Source organism: Carex rostrata, chromosome 25 (assembly GCF_964058835.1).
Source record: "Carex rostrata chromosome 25, lpCarRost1.2, whole genome shotgun sequence".
Classification (NCBI taxonomy): domain Eukaryota; kingdom Viridiplantae; phylum Streptophyta; class Magnoliopsida; order Poales; family Cyperaceae; genus Carex; species Carex rostrata.
Window position 1 is genome coordinate 2,109,792 of NC_135942.1, and position 15,616 is coordinate 2,125,407.

At 34.6% G+C, this 15,616-nt stretch overlaps 2 protein-coding genes across 4 annotated transcripts; both read right to left on the reverse strand.

Moving 5' to 3' along the window:
* Window positions 1–2,011: 2,011 nt before the first annotated feature.
* LOC144576137 (Protein kinase superfamily protein) lies at window positions 2,012–4,357 on the reverse strand. The gene is made up of 4 exons (XM_078326413.1): window positions 3,907–4,357; window positions 3,163–3,423; window positions 2,945–3,067; window positions 2,012–2,652 (listed from the first exon to the last, which is right to left on the reverse strand). Exons 1-4 carry the CDS (start codon window positions 4,297–4,299, stop codon window positions 2,059–2,061), a joined length of 1,371 nt encoding a protein of 456 aa, XP_078182539.1. The 5' UTR covers window positions 4,300–4,357; the 3' UTR covers window positions 2,012–2,058.
* A 3,205-nt stretch (window positions 4,358–7,562) lies between these two features.
* Window positions 7,563–10,890, reverse strand: LOC144543906 (Pentatricopeptide repeat (PPR) superfamily protein). Of its 3 annotated transcripts, XM_078292355.1 has the most exons (4): window positions 10,724–10,890; window positions 10,489–10,562; window positions 10,203–10,325; window positions 7,563–9,838 (listed from the first exon to the last, which is right to left on the reverse strand). In XM_078292355.1, exons 3-4 carry the CDS (start codon window positions 10,278–10,280, stop codon window positions 7,814–7,816), a joined length of 2,103 nt encoding a protein of 700 aa, XP_078148481.1. In that variant the 5' UTR covers window positions 10,281–10,325; window positions 10,489–10,562; window positions 10,724–10,890; the 3' UTR covers window positions 7,563–7,813. The 3 variants fall into 3 exon arrangements, with proteins under 3 accessions (XP_078148481.1, XP_078148482.1, XP_078148480.1); XM_078292356.1 differs by lacking the exon at window positions 10,489–10,562; XM_078292354.1 differs by having other exon boundaries at window positions 10,203–10,562.
* Window positions 10,891–15,616: the final 4,726 nt, after the last annotated feature.

Here is a 15,616-nt window from a genome sequence, read left to right on the forward strand (position 1 = left end):
GCATTCTTCACGTCGAGTTGGTGTAACTTCCATCCTCCATTCGCTACCATGGAAACCAGTGTCCTCACTGTGCTCATCTTCGCCACGGGTGCAAAGGTCTCATCATAGTCGATGCCATAGGTCTGACTGTACCCCTTCGCTACCAACCTAGCCTTGTAGCGCTCAACCAGACCCTCTGGATTCTGTTTCACTGTAAAAACTCACTTGCACCCAACAGCCTTCTTACTTGGTGGTAGTGACACAAGCTCCCAGGTTCTATTCTTCTCGAGGGCCTCGAGCTCTTCTTGCATGGCTGCTTTTCATTTCGGATCTCCTTTAGCAACCTGCCAACACTTAGGAATAGAGATAGTGTCTGATGATGCAATGAACGCTCTATGTACCGGTGATATGTGTGAGTAAGAGACAAACTGGGTAATCTCATGCGGAAAACCATATCGGTCAGGAGGAATAACCGCATTCTCGCGATGAGTCCTTCTTACTGATAGGGGAGTGGAAGCACTGGAAGGAGTAGAGAGAGGAATCATAGCACCTGTGTATTCTGAGTCTGAGATGGATGGTGTAAGTGTCTCAGGAGTTGGATTAGGTAGGGACAAGGGACTTGGCACAGGTGGCATTGTAGGCACGGCTCCCTCACTCTGCTTATTTCTTCTCACATACACCTCACGGTATCTTGACTCCCCCTGAGCTTGAGTTCTACCACCTTTGGGCCTATTTCTCTCAACTTCCGACTCACCTGCCGAATCCTTCCTTTGCGGCTCAACTCTGGCCGAATCCTCATTTTCCGGCTCAACTCTAGCCGAATCCACCAGTGGGCAAGAAATACCACCCACACTCACCATCACTACTACTCTTCCCCTCTCGCCTCATACCTCCTGTATTAAGCGAGTCTCCAAAGGGTGATGTAGTCTCAACAGTGTCCCTCTTTTAGGTTGACTGTATATGAAGTATGATGGTAGAGTTAGAGCTCCTACTCCCGTTGGAATTGAAGATGAAACAGGAACTTCAATTAGTGGTTATCAATATATTGCAATGGATGATGGCTTATTGATTAAACGAGTCTGATTTAAAATTTAGCAATCACAAGAAATAATTTAATTCAGACTAGAGTCTGAAGTCTGAACAAGGCATGGTAATCGTCCACAATTCAACATTGTAGGCATAACCAATTAAGGAAACACAATCTTTTGACATATGTCAATCCATCCATAATCAATTTTCACACTAAATCGTTTGTCCAACAGCACACACCGGTGGATGCCTTTCCATTTTTTAAAATCTCCCAAAAACTTTCCCATATTTCTTCTATTTACCATCACAAAAGTTTGGGAAAGCTAAACAAGTATTTTTCGTCCATTTCTCCTCCCAAACAAATCTAAACCAGTCTAACATAAAACATGTTGTGGTAAAAGAAAAAAATCTCAACATAAAACAATCTGAAGCATATGCCTGGATATGAGGGTTATATTAGTATGAAATCAACCAAAATCTAAGACAGCCATTGACCTCGATATTATGAAATATTGAATTGGGAAAGCAGTACTGAGCTCTATTTAAAATTTTGATCAATGGTTTGAAGCTTAGAGAAGAAAGAAACAAAAGAGGAGAGAAATCGCTGATTCTATTCAAGGGGCCAGCTCCAAAAATTTTATAATACAATTTAACTTAGAAGGCCACAAAATATTCTAAGATACATTTAATTAAAATGCAGCCCCTATAATAATAAACAGTCCAAAACATATTACATAGCTATTCTACCAACAGAATTATATGATCATTTCTGCATTTACTATATCTTGAATTCTTATACTTGTGTGTCGTGTAAATAAGAACAGCAAAAAAAATGCATATTCTTCTTCTACAATTAATACAAAACATAGTGAAGATTAATTAATTACTGCCCCTATTTAGAAATGAAAGGATGACCATATATATATGGCTAATTAATCCTTATAATATTTATAGAGGTACGTACAGAACACATATATATATGCATGTACATATCTCTTATACTTCTAGATTTTACAAAGACACAAGCACGTGAAACAAACAAAGAGAGAACTACATACGTTCCTCATGAGACGGCGCCGAGCCAACTTTCATTTGCAAAAGCTGTCGCCTACTGAGTACACCTCCTGCATTCTTTGTCATTTTTGCCAGATGCGTCATACGCCGTTTTGACGACTCTGAAACAGTCAATTCTGCATTGTTTTGATTAGTACTTACCATCAATTCCTCTTGCGGTGCAAAACTGCCCTTTTGCTCTCCGCTTAGTTCGATATGCTGTTGTGACTCGTCCTGTCGAATGGAAGTTGCTTTATTCAATGCCTTTACAACTTGACCCATAGTCGGGCGGTCCCGTGCCTGCTTGGCTAGACAGCTATCTGCCAACCTGGCAATCTGATGTGCTGCTCGCAACTCGTACCGGCCTTCCAAACGTGGATCCATTATTTTTCTGAATTGCTTGGTTTTGACAGGGTATTGTTTGACCCATTCCAGGAGTTTCTGTTCATTTTTTGGGCGGTTTCGATCCAAAGATCGCCTTCCGGTGAGTATCTCATATAGTACCACCCCAAAGCTAAACACATCACTTTTTGTGGTTAGGTGGCCAGTTTCTATGTAGTCTGGTGCCGCATAGCCATTTGTACCCAAAATCTTTGGTAAAACGAGAAAGATAAGTGTTAGTAGTTACAAATGATAGATTCTATAGTAGAAATCAGGTACAGGGACAAAAAAAAATTTATGACTACATATTCTTCAAATGTAATGTTATTTAACATGTAAATAGACATAGTATTTTTTCTCAAGACTGCTATCACACCTGCTTGTTACCTATGCATCCACTGGTTAGTATAGGTATTTATCTTAATTAACTAATTGTGCCTCTCAAATATATAGATGGCTTTACTGAAGAGAAAAATGAGGTACTGTATATAGATAGACATACAGCAGTGGAGACATGAGTGTTGTCAAATGTGGGCCCCTCTCTTGCTAGCCCGAAATCTGACAATTTTGGCCTGTACTGTTCATCTAATAACACATTAGATGCTTTAAAATCACGGTATATCACCTACAAACAAAGAACAAAAAAGACTCACTATAATGGCCAATGAACAAAAGCATGTACCAGCAAATGATACTAACACAGAGTTTGAAAATACAAACCGGAATTTCCAAGCCTTCATGTAAATATAACAAGCCTTTAGCAGCACCTAATGCAATTATTAATCTTATATCCCACAGGAGCGAAGGAGAGTCCTTGTTGAACAAATGGTGATCTAGGGTTTTGTTAGGCATGAACTCGTACACTAACAGCCGCTGGGGCCCACGCTCTGCATCCACCGCACAGTATCCAATGAACTTTACAAGATTTGGATGGTTAACTATGCATAGCAACTGTACTTCCATCAACCATTGCTTGTGACCCTTTATTTTGAAAATTATAGAGCTCATTTACAAAGTGTGAATAAAAATAACGCTATAAATAAACTGCAATCACATTCTCAAAAAACAATCCCTCTCTGACTTGTATATTAGATATAATATCCACTCTATAAATAAATACTTTCCCTAGTGATATAGAAATATTAAGTGCATTTCAACAACAAAAACAACAAGAATAAAAAGATCTGTAATAACAATTATTATTTTATAAATTTTTCTGTATTATTATAATTGTTAAAATTATTATTACTTGTACTTCTATGAGTATATCGTTGTTACCATTACTAAAACAGCAACAACATAATAAAACCGAAAGAATAATAATAACATTGTATTTTATTTTCATCCATTTGAAAGTTCACTGTTCTTCATAAGCTATCAATTACATGGGCAGCTCTTGGAAATGGGAATTGAAAACGAACAATAATTAAGAAAATTAAATGTGCATTTGAAGAAAATAAATACCTGCAGAGCATTAGGTTTAAGCCTCTTTACCGCAACAACCATACTTCCATCATCCCCATTTCCATCCTTACCCTTTAGAATCCCCTTATATACAATTCCAAATCCTCCTTCTCCAAGCTTCAATGATCTGTAGAAATTCTTTGTGGCATCTTTCAAATCCTTGTAATCAAATACTCTGAAATTGTGGACCCTTTCTTCATACAAATCTGATAAACACCTCAAAGGTGTAGCAACGGGATCAACTGATTTCATGGTTCTGGTAATGTGATTTGAATTGTCAGAAGTGTAGTTTGAATTGGTCGAACTTGAATCGAACAATTTGGGATGAGACGGTACTGATTTTCTTTGGCTTTTTTGCCATTGCTTCTCTTTGAAATAGCAGAAACACTCCATTATTTTATGGCACAGCTTAACAATTTTGCTGTTTTAAAGGACAAAAAGGTTCTTGTTATTTGAGAGAGAGAGACAGGTTGTTATAAAACAAGGGGACAAGAGGGTCAAGGAGCTCAAAGCTGGGAATTAAATTGATAGAAAATGGATACTAATAAAAAAAGTAAAAGAGATCAAAGCTGGAAATTAAATGACAGGATTTCATTTTCTTTCTTTTTTATATATGAGAAAATTGTACTGTTAGAGAAACAGTTTATGACTCCTTCAAAAAAATGTAAAGTAGTTCTGACAAGGTAAATCAAATCACCTAAAAAATGTCAACTTAACGAGAAAAATATATAGCGGAGATTGGTAAGGAGTGAGGGAGAGAGTCAGATCAAGTCTCCTTGGCGTTTTTCTTTTCTTTTATTTTCTTTCTTTTTGTTTTTACTTCTTCAAATGGCACTTTTGTGCAAGAATTCAGAAAGAAAAAATGAGAGATTTCAGTGATTTCTCTCTTTCTCATCATGATTCTACAATGCTGTTTTTCTTATTATGAATATCATATAACTATCCTACTAAATCCAGTGTTGCAAATAATTCCTGGTACCAGAAATCACCATTTAGACCTTTGGATGTTTAGAAACAACAAAAAAATCACCAATGAAATGTTACCATAATAACTTAAAATAAACATAGCTAAGACTTCTTAGCTTAATGTATGTGTATTTTTTTTGTTAGCATGTTGTAATATGTTATTATTTCGAATAATCCAGAATTAGCACTCAATACAATAAGCTTACTTGTTCTAGGTGGAACACAAATCGAATATATATATATAGAGAGAGAGAGAGTATGGCTAAATTGCTACCGGTAGCACTTCGACCTAAGTGCTTACAGGATCATATCTTAGTATTTGATGTTCAAACAACAAATTCAAACCATTAGATGTTCAATCTATATTAAAATGTACTTGGAAACCATATTTTTAATTTTTTGAAATTTATTTACTATTTATTAAAATGGTTTGAAATCGTTGTTTTTTAATAGTGCAGAATTTTAATAAAAACAGCGATTTTCAAACTATTTTGATAAATACTAAAAAAATTTCAAAAAATATAAAATTTGGTCTCCAAGCACATTTTAACATAGATTGAACATCTAACGTTTGGATTTATTGTTTGAACATCAAATACGAAGAAGATATGACCCCGTAAACACTTAGGTCGAAGTGTTACCGGTAGCAATTTAGCCATATTCTCTCTATATATTTATATATTTTTTTAACATTGTTTATCATCGTGACATTTATAATCCAATGCAGTTCTTTTAGAGGAAATGTGCAGACCTGTTTGCGAAATTAATTGGTTGAATAATTACTTATTTTCATTGGCTAACAGTTGTTGACTAAAGATTATTATAATTTAATGACACTATATTTTACTTGCCAACTTGGTTTTCTTCTATTTTTAAGGCCAATACAATTTTATAAGCCTCAGTGCTATATACTTATTGGTCAAATTAAATAAACGCAGGGATAAAAAGGGGAAGATTATTGTTTAGTTTGTTTGAGCCCAAGTTTCAACCTATTTGGAAACATTCTACATTTTTCTTTATCCTCAAAATCTTGTTGAGTATGCAGAGATGCTCCTTTTAAATAAGGAAGCTGATATGAGTACCCGTGCTACAGTATTCTCACCTAAACTATCATATATAACTGTTTGTGGGGACCAAACTGCCATAACTGTACTTCAGATCTGTAACTTTTTTTAAAATATTAATAGTCAAATTTGAAGTATGTAGTCCAAAGAACACAAGTATTTATATCTATATAGTAAACAATGTAAATGATAAATTAATTATTTTTAAATAATCGTACCCGCACCTAAACTGCCATAATTGCTTGTGGGGACCGCAACTGTTCTAGATCTATAACTTTATTTTAAAATATTAATAGTCAAATCTTGAAGTATATAGTTCAAATAACACAAGTATTTATATCTATACAGTAAACAATATAAATGATAAATTAATTATTTTTAAATAATCGTACCCACACCTTTTTTTTGAAATTTTTGACATCGTACCCGCACCTAAACTGCCATAATTGCTTGTGGGGACCGCAATCGTTCCAGATCTATAACTTTTTTTTTAATATTAATAATCAAATCTTGAAGTATATAGTTCAAAGAACACAAGTATTTATATCTATATAGTAAATAATGTTGTAATTTTTACATAAATTTTTATGGGAACCTAAACTGCCATAATCTTGTAATTGGATCCATCCTCTTTTTACATATGACACTAAAAGTATCAATATCTAAGTATTGAAAATATTTATATCTATGCACTGATGTATTTATTTTTATGAGGTCAACTATTTTTGTTAGAGAAATGTTGACGCGGAATTAGTGCTGAGGCTTTGAAATGATGCTGCTAGGATTTTAGAATAATAATTAGTTGAGACTATATAATATCTTTTTAGAATAATAATTAGTGAACACAATATAATTAGTGGGGACTATAATACATTATTCTCTAAATACAATTACGTACAGAAATGATTATTCTTTAAATAATCATCTATATTTTTAGTTGCTTGATTTGTGTTTTATAAATAATTAATGCAACTTAGAGTAAGCAATGCTTTGAGCGTGGATTTCTCTCTCTTTTTTTAATTCTTCCTATTGTAAAATAGAAAACCCCAACTGATTGTCATTGTGTGTATAAATTATTCAACTAGGACTTAGTATCTGAATGTAAAATAAAATGAAAGAGGTACATTCCTAGTATAATTAATACTTATGATATTACTATCAACCGTGTTTGATGTCAAAGAAATATAAATACTGGTACAAAAACTAAAACATAATACATCAGATTGAGTCAAAATAGGAAATAAAAGTATCTTGATTAAAGAACATTATATATTATGTGAATTGTTTTTTTCACTTGCCTTTACCTTGTTCATCTGACTTGGTGCACAAATTTTTTTAAAACTTGCTGGACAAATTAGCATTAGGCAGCTTTTCTTCTTTTAAAATCTATCTAGCTTCCTTTCCATGAAATCTAGTCAACTTCTCTTTGTTGAAATCTCTGAAATTTGTATATTAATGCTAATTCATTTATTCTTTTTCATTCCACTTTAATAGCTTAATAATGGTACCTTTTTAAGTGTTTACAAGGCAAGAGGGTCTGCCAATATGCATTGAAATGTGCTTACTTTTACCTTGCAACAGCGTGCATTGATAAAAAAAAAATTACGTAGCAGGAAAATTGTTTACTAAGATTTTATTAAATACAGAAAAATTAATAATTACAAGTTGTCTGTTACATGGTTTACTGGCAGCTAATTAAGGTTAACAGTTGTTTAATTTTACAATGAAAAAACATGTGCAAGGTTTTACTTCAAATTGCACTTCTATTATAACTCAACTACTCATCTCAAGAGAAACTAAGAAGTGAAACCAATTCAAGAAAAGAGAACCAAAAAAAAAAAAAACATAAATGCATCAGCATGCTCCCCACTAAAGCTTCAATTCCTTCTCTTTCTGTTGATCCCGGCCCAATCCCTAAAAGCTTTAACATGCTCAAGCCTCTTACTTTGAGCTTCAGTACTTGCATCTGAAACCTTCAAATTTCTGTAAAGTTCCCTGTGTAATTCCAAAAATACCCTTCTATACTTCCATTTATCACAGCACATGCCATTATTTGACATAAAATCAATTACCTCCATGACCCTCTCAAAATAGCCACCTTTCAAGAAGTTCACAACCAAACATTCAAGCAGATCATCTCTGTTCTTCAGATCTGACAAAATCCCATATTCTAGACTTCTCTTTATCTCCCCCCATAATATAGTGATTTCACGGTACATCTTTAGTGAAGAAAAGCCACTTAAAATATGGCAAAATGTTAGTCCATTCGGTGAAATTTTTCTCTCTCTCATGCATTTGTAGGTTCTTAGTGCATCATCCATCATTTTCGCATCAGAGAAGAAAGAAATTGAATCATTACATTCAAATACCAAGGCCTGTGCTACAGTAGCATTTTCACAGGCCACTTCCTTGGTCAGAAATTCAACCAAATTGGAATTTCTTTTGTTGCAACCACACAAAACTGAAGGTTCATGAACATTTTTCATATGTGTTAGGAGAGAATTATATTCTTCAAATCGATCTTGTTCCTGGTATGAAGTCAACAGTGATTTGTATATACCAACTCCAACAGGAAAATTCTCCAATTCTAACTCTTCTACAATGTCATGTGCATGATCTAACCATCCCATTTCAATACAACCACTGATCACATCATAGCTCAGATCAGCATCTCCAAATTTAATTTCCTTTCCGATTTTGACCAAAAATTCTGAGATCTTACTGACCTTTCTCTGTCTAACAAATCCATATACAAGTTTTGCAATTGCCTTCTCACTAGGTAAAAGATTTCCTTTTTCACATAAAACTAAACCCGGCTCATTTTCAGGACTTAAAACAAAACCATCATCTGATTTCAAAATATCAACTATAAATGTGTAGCCAAATTTGAGGTTTCTAGATCCAACCCTCATTTGGTATAGCTTCTGGGACCCGTTATTTGAAGAGTTAACAAACTTAGGTCTTTGATAAAGATCCACCATAAGGTCACTCGCTGCATCGAGATCATCAAATTTGAAATGGAGGCTTAACAAAGAGTCATAAAACTCCCGACATTTATGAGCCAATGGAGGGGAAAGAGATATAAGATCAACTTTCTCTTTCCAATTTTTTAACTCATCCCGTCGGCCTATCTTCTCGTAGTATCGTGAAATCAATATTATAGTATTTAAGTCCACCACAGAACCAACCCGTGAAATCAACTCTATGACCTCTTTAGTTTTCATGGTAAATCCAAATTTCACACAAGTATCCAAAATGAGATTGAACAAGGCCGCATTTGGCTTGATTGGATCAATCTTTTTGGATTTCTTTCTTAAGAGAACCCGACTTAAGTAAACTTTGCAAATCTCTGCAAACAAATTGGTCCCAAGAGCAGAGCCCACTCGAGTTTTCACCATGTGAATAAAGAAGATGCAAAGTATATCAACAGAAGGCACTGCACCAGTCTCCAGTATGATACGCAAAACTGTGGAGGCATGCACTGGTACACCGGCCCGCACTAGAGAAAGTGAGAGACTGGTTAATGCTCCAGGTTGGAGGAGACCCCGTTGTACCTCATAAACTGCGACCACAGTCTCGTATGCTTTATTAAGCCACTGCAGATCTGATGAATAGGAGAGGGAAACAATAAATTCATTTAACGTGGATTGGCTTGGGAGGCCGTAGAGTCGTTTGCAGTCATTAAATGCCATCCATGCATCTTCCAGATGTTTATCTTGTATGGAGACATTCAGTTTGTTGATTAACGTTTCTCTTATTAAGGGTCCTTTCCAGTTTATCGTTTCTTCGGGTTTAGTTGAAATGGTACGAAAATTATGATTGAGATATTTTGTATGGTATAGCGATGGTATAAGCAACCTGGCATAGTCGTTATGGGATGGTATGACTCCGGCACAATGCACCTAGATCACAGACTTGAAGTAAGATTAAGATATCAAATAAATAACACAAACAAAGAATCTCTTTTCAGTACCCGGTATCACAATGGCCATGCCCACTCTACAAGCTAACATGTATCAATGCAACACCAAGACTGATCTCCTTCAATTTACACAGTACCCAGCAAGAAAAATCAGTACCAAGTACTGGTATTGGTTAGTTGAACAGCATGGAACTCTACAGTTAGCATACCAGCTGGATAGTAATTTACCGCACACAATTTCTCTATGCGCAGTGTTTTTTTAGTTCTCTCTTAAGTCGGGATTATGGTAAAATATCCGTTCTAAAAGGACGCGTGCGCGCACATGCAAAGAAAAGATAACTTACCATCTTAAATTTATGGGAAGTATACGAAGGGTGAACTAATGTACTAATCTTTAGGCAAAAGTTGAAGAAGCCTCTCATTTTTTTTTCAACTTGAAAAACCTAGAAAGTTGTTTGCAGCATGACCTGGAAAATGCAGATAGATCTAATTAAGCAACAGGCAATAAATCACACAAAAAAATGGCAGAATAACATGACTGGCCAAAAATTCAAATATAAGCTGAGTATGTCTTTCTCTTCATTGAAGCATTTTGACAAACACCTTGCAAACGTGAAAAAAGAAACCCACCTCTCCTGCTTTCTTTTTTCAACTTTTAGAGTGCGCCAAGACCTTAATCAATAGGAAGTTGTATGCAGCATGACCTGGAAAATGCAGATAAATATAATTAAGCAACAGGCAATGAATCACACAAAAATGGCGGAATTAACATGACCGGGCAAAATTCAAATATAAGCTGCGTATGCCCTTTTCCTCGTTGAAGCATTTTAACAAACACCTTGCAAGCGTGAAAAAAGAAACCCACCTTCTATTATTCCTTGCAGCTGTGCAGAGCAAAGTATCCGCACTCCAAAAGTTCCTGATGTTTGCACCTTTCCTCGAACAGCTTTATGGTCGATACAAACACTCTCTCCTTTGCACGTGTTGCAGAGCAAACGAAGGAATAAAAACAAATTAGAGGGGCTTTCCCAATTAATATAACTCATTTCTCGGTTTGCCCCTCATAGAAACCAAAACTCGAAAAAACCCCTCCTTTGTATTATGGTTTTGCCTTTTTTGAGCTTTCTGCCATGAAAATCTCAGGTGTTACCTCATTAATTGAATGCTTTGAAATATAAATTGATTGAAAAAGTTATAGGATTGTTGTAGCCAAAGATCAAGAGTGCAATTTTCCCTCGCGACTTCACAACTTCTGCGAAAGTTTTCAAAAAAGAAATATAGATTGATTGATTAACAAAAAATTAGCGTGTCAAACATGTATCAGATAATAATAGTTAGTGATGAAAGGTCTTATTTGCAAAGTTAACTTTTAATGAATCTTCGCATCAAACTTCAATTTTGAAAATTTCTACGGAGATACATCACTATAACTATCACCATTTATTAACCGGTCAATACAATTTTTTTCGATGGAGACATTTAATGTGACTGATAAAATGTGAATAATAAAATATTTAAACTGAAATTCAATAGTGTTCAGATTCATATGAACTCAATCAGAAACATTTAAAATGAACAACAATAAACGAAAATTGAATACTAAAGTATTTAAATTGAATAATTAAAAACACGGGTGAAATACCAAAGAGTTTAAACTAAATTACACAAAATCTGAATACTAAAAACTTGAATTGAACATAAATCGAATAAACTATACTAAAGAATGATATTATTATTCATGTTGAATGCTAATTATTTACATAGATGATTTTATTATTCATGTTGATTATTTTTTTATTCACTTTATTTTATTTTATATTCATATTGATCGTTTTATTATTCAATAAAACTTAATGAAGGCGTGCTTAACATTCATAATGCAAAAGTTTGTTGAATAGTGGAGTTGACTGATGAAATTAGTGAGGTATATATAATGATATATTATATCACCTTTTCTTTCTTTTACATTACAATTTTGCAGTAAAGAATCTTTTTTGTTAGCTGTCAAACTGTGTAAATATTAGATTTTCAACTTTCAAACGGTTTAAGAAATTTGTGGAAAGATATTGACATCATTTTCTTGATTTCGAACAACGGATAAATCTTTTCTTTTTTTTACATTTTGATGATATTATTTTTTACCCGTAATTTTCATATTTCTTGCTGAAGACCTCATAAATAAGTCATGTAATAAGAAACCACTTGGACAGTTTCTAGATTATGCATGCGTGGCTTTATTAAGGCATTCCGACAAGCACCATACGGGCTCGGGATCCACTAAAGTAACCCACATGTTAAGTTTGATTCTGAACCGTATGATCGGAATTCTGATCTAAGGTCGAAACTTTTAGACTTCTAGTATTGATATCGGAACTGATCGGACGATCCAGATCCAAACATCAAATTTATGCTAATTTAGAGGATAACCAGGAGCATTGGAGTAACGTCGAGTCTCGCTCAGGTCCGGATCCCCTAAGAGTGTGCTCCAGAACCTGTCGCGCAGAGGAAGGGGACGGGAGACGAAGGGAGGGTAATACGGCTCGTGTTACTCCGTCTACACCCCGAATCGGGGGATATGAATTTCGGAAGCTTTCAACATAGAGTTACTCCTGCAACAGTAGTGTTTCCCCTTCCTCTCCTCTTCGATTTCTTCGTTCTGGAGCGAGTAACCGTGGCGGGCAGCTTCGGTCTGCCTTCGTCTCCCCTTTCTTCCCTTTAATGAGAGGTTTACTCTCCATTGTGAAGCACGCTCTAAAGTAACCCAATCTTTGGGTTTTTGATCGGGACCGCCCGATTCGAATTTGTAGCTCGAGATTGCTTTGCGATTCGAATTCATCTCTTGAGATGTGTGCGCTCCACTTCAGATAGATTATTTCGGATTTGAATCGGACAGTCCCGATTTAAAACCCAAAGTTTGGGTTATTTCACTGGATCTGAACTCGTCAGTCGTCTCGCTCTGAGTCTCCGCACAACGAATTCGTATCCTCTGAGATATCTCAAAATTTGTGTGACTTTATGAAAAATCCCAAAAAAATCCCAACCGTTTAAATACGTTCTGCACGAATATCAAAGCACACATAATACTGACCCCTACTTCACCCCCGAATAGGCACCGGACACGTCGGTCACGCAAAAGTTGAGATATAGAACACGCACTCCCGCAAAGCAAAGCTTTTTTTTTTTTTTTTGATGAAAAGCCCTTAGGCACCGCAAAGCAAAGCTGAAAGCCTGAAATTGGTAGGACTTAACTTCGGTTCTCCTGCGGCTCTTTTTGCTATACTTCGTGAAACGGGTGCTCACGGATAATAAATTCCTAATCGGAAATTCTCCGATACAAATACACTGTTAAGCCCATATAAACGAGCTGTACGGAATCCAACCTATATTGGGTTTTGTTTTTGTTTGTTTTTTTTCTTTTGAGGGAAACTCTGTGGGCCGTGGACCGGTAGACGTGTAATGAAATCTGTTTTGTTTCGTATAGATAGAAAACGAAATTTTTAATTTCTACTTGGACAGGAAAATAAATAATAAAAATAGACTCACGGACACGGAGTCAAGGACCGGGGACGTAAGATTGAATGCGCCTGGAGCACAATCTCAAAGGTTCCATGGATAAGTAAAGATTAAATCAAACTAATTTGGGAATTGGAACTGTGTTTGATGTTTTATATTGGAGTCGCAAAAGGTAACTCAATTTTAAGAGTGGGGTTTTGGTAATTTGCAATGCGTAGATCGTTACGTATGTTGGATTTATATTTTAATTTTTAAAGTTCAAATAGTCGATCCAAACTGTTCAACATTATTATCATTTGAAAATATACTTAAAGATCAAATTTCACATTTTTTTTGAAAATTTTTTACTATTTTTTGAGACAATTAGAAAATCATTTGATCTAAAAATTCTGGACCATCCAAAAGTAGTGATCTTCTACCTACCAAAAAAATTAGTAAAATAATTTGATCTCTAAGTATATTTTCATAGAGCAGAACTAGGGTGTTTCTAAGTTCACCAAGTTCTTTTGTGATTGGCTTTAAACGATGAATTCAAACCATTGAAATTCTTCTACCTTACATGTGATGCATCTGCATGCGAAATTTTTAAATTAATTTTGTATAGAGTCAAGTGGTCAAAAGACATCCAAAAAATTAATGCATTAAAATTAATTTATAAACCTTTTAATTTTGACCACTTGACTTTATACTAAATTAGTTCGAAACTTTAAAATTTTCATATGTAAACACATCACTCGTAAGGTAGAAGTATTTCAACGGTTTGGATTCGTCGTTTGAAACCAATTCGATAGGTTTTAGAGTTGAGTTAACAAAAAAACTTGGTGAACTTAGGAACACCCTAGTTTTACTCTATTTTCATATGATGATAATGTTGAGCAGTTTGAATTAACTATTTAAACTTTAAAGAAGAGATATGAATCCAATACACGAAACAATCTGCACATTGCAAAGTAATATAGCATCACTCCAATTTTAATATGTAGAATGTAGTCTGTAGCAGTTCTAGTGTTTTTTTTTTTTTGTAATATTCAGAGAATGCAATATAAATATTACAATTTAATAGTAGGTTTTAACAAATAAATTGATTGTGCATTCTAGTAGGTCCCACCATCCGTATATTTTTCCAAAACGCGAGTCTCATTTTACTATCTATATATTTTCCAAAATATAAAATTTCAATTAATAAAAAAAATAGAGGAAGCAGCTAACAGTCTCCCGAAAATCTCCGGACTTTTTACATTAATCCTATAAACAAGTTCATTAGATCCGGTAATACTATGAAAACAATCCTATAAACAAGTTCAATGGATGTTCTGCAGATGAAAACGCGTGAAAGCTGTTGAAAACGCGTGGTCAACGAACAAAGTACAATTGAAGTACAATCGGCAGTTAAACTGGAGACCACCTTCTGTGAACATACACATATTATATTGTGAGCATACACATATTATCCTGTGAACATACACATGTTAGAAATTTATTTTAAAACTCAAAATTTAAATAATATTTATTTTAATATTAATGGTTTTTAACTTTATGAATTATGGAGCTATTTGTGAATTAGTTGTATGATTCAATTTTCATATGAAAGCTCTCTATTCCATTGCCACAGAAAATCAAATCATATAAATATGGTAGAAAGCAAGCTGTGGATGCAATTTCTAAATCTTAGCATTTACTCAATCAATTGAATTAATCGACAATAACTTGCACCAGAGCTTGCGCAGGAAATAAAATCCATTTGAGTTTCTGTATGTACATGATTACCATTTATTCAATGAGACCGTTTCATTTCCATTCATATTTTCATATTCAATTTCTTTTAATAACGAATGAAACGGTAATATATTGAATATAATTTTTAATAGTCATGAATGCACAAATTGATTGATATCTATGGTTTTGCCTATAAATAGCACATGCCATTTGGAGAGCAATGATCCAATAATCCATTCAACAATTCACATTCTCTTGCTCTTCCTATTAGCTCTATAATTCATAAATTCAATTTCTATTCTCCCACAAATAAATATTTTCTTTATAAAAACATATTATTATGCTATCATTGTTGAAAGAAGCTACATCAACCTCTACCACGGTTGCGCCCGAAGGTAGAGGAATACCGGCGTAACTTGGGGCAAGCTTAACCGATTATTCCTGCGCTTAGGACGGGAAGTTGCCTTAGGTCCGCATTTTGCAGCTCCGGGTAATAAAGTTTTAATTATATTCTTGATTATATTTTTAA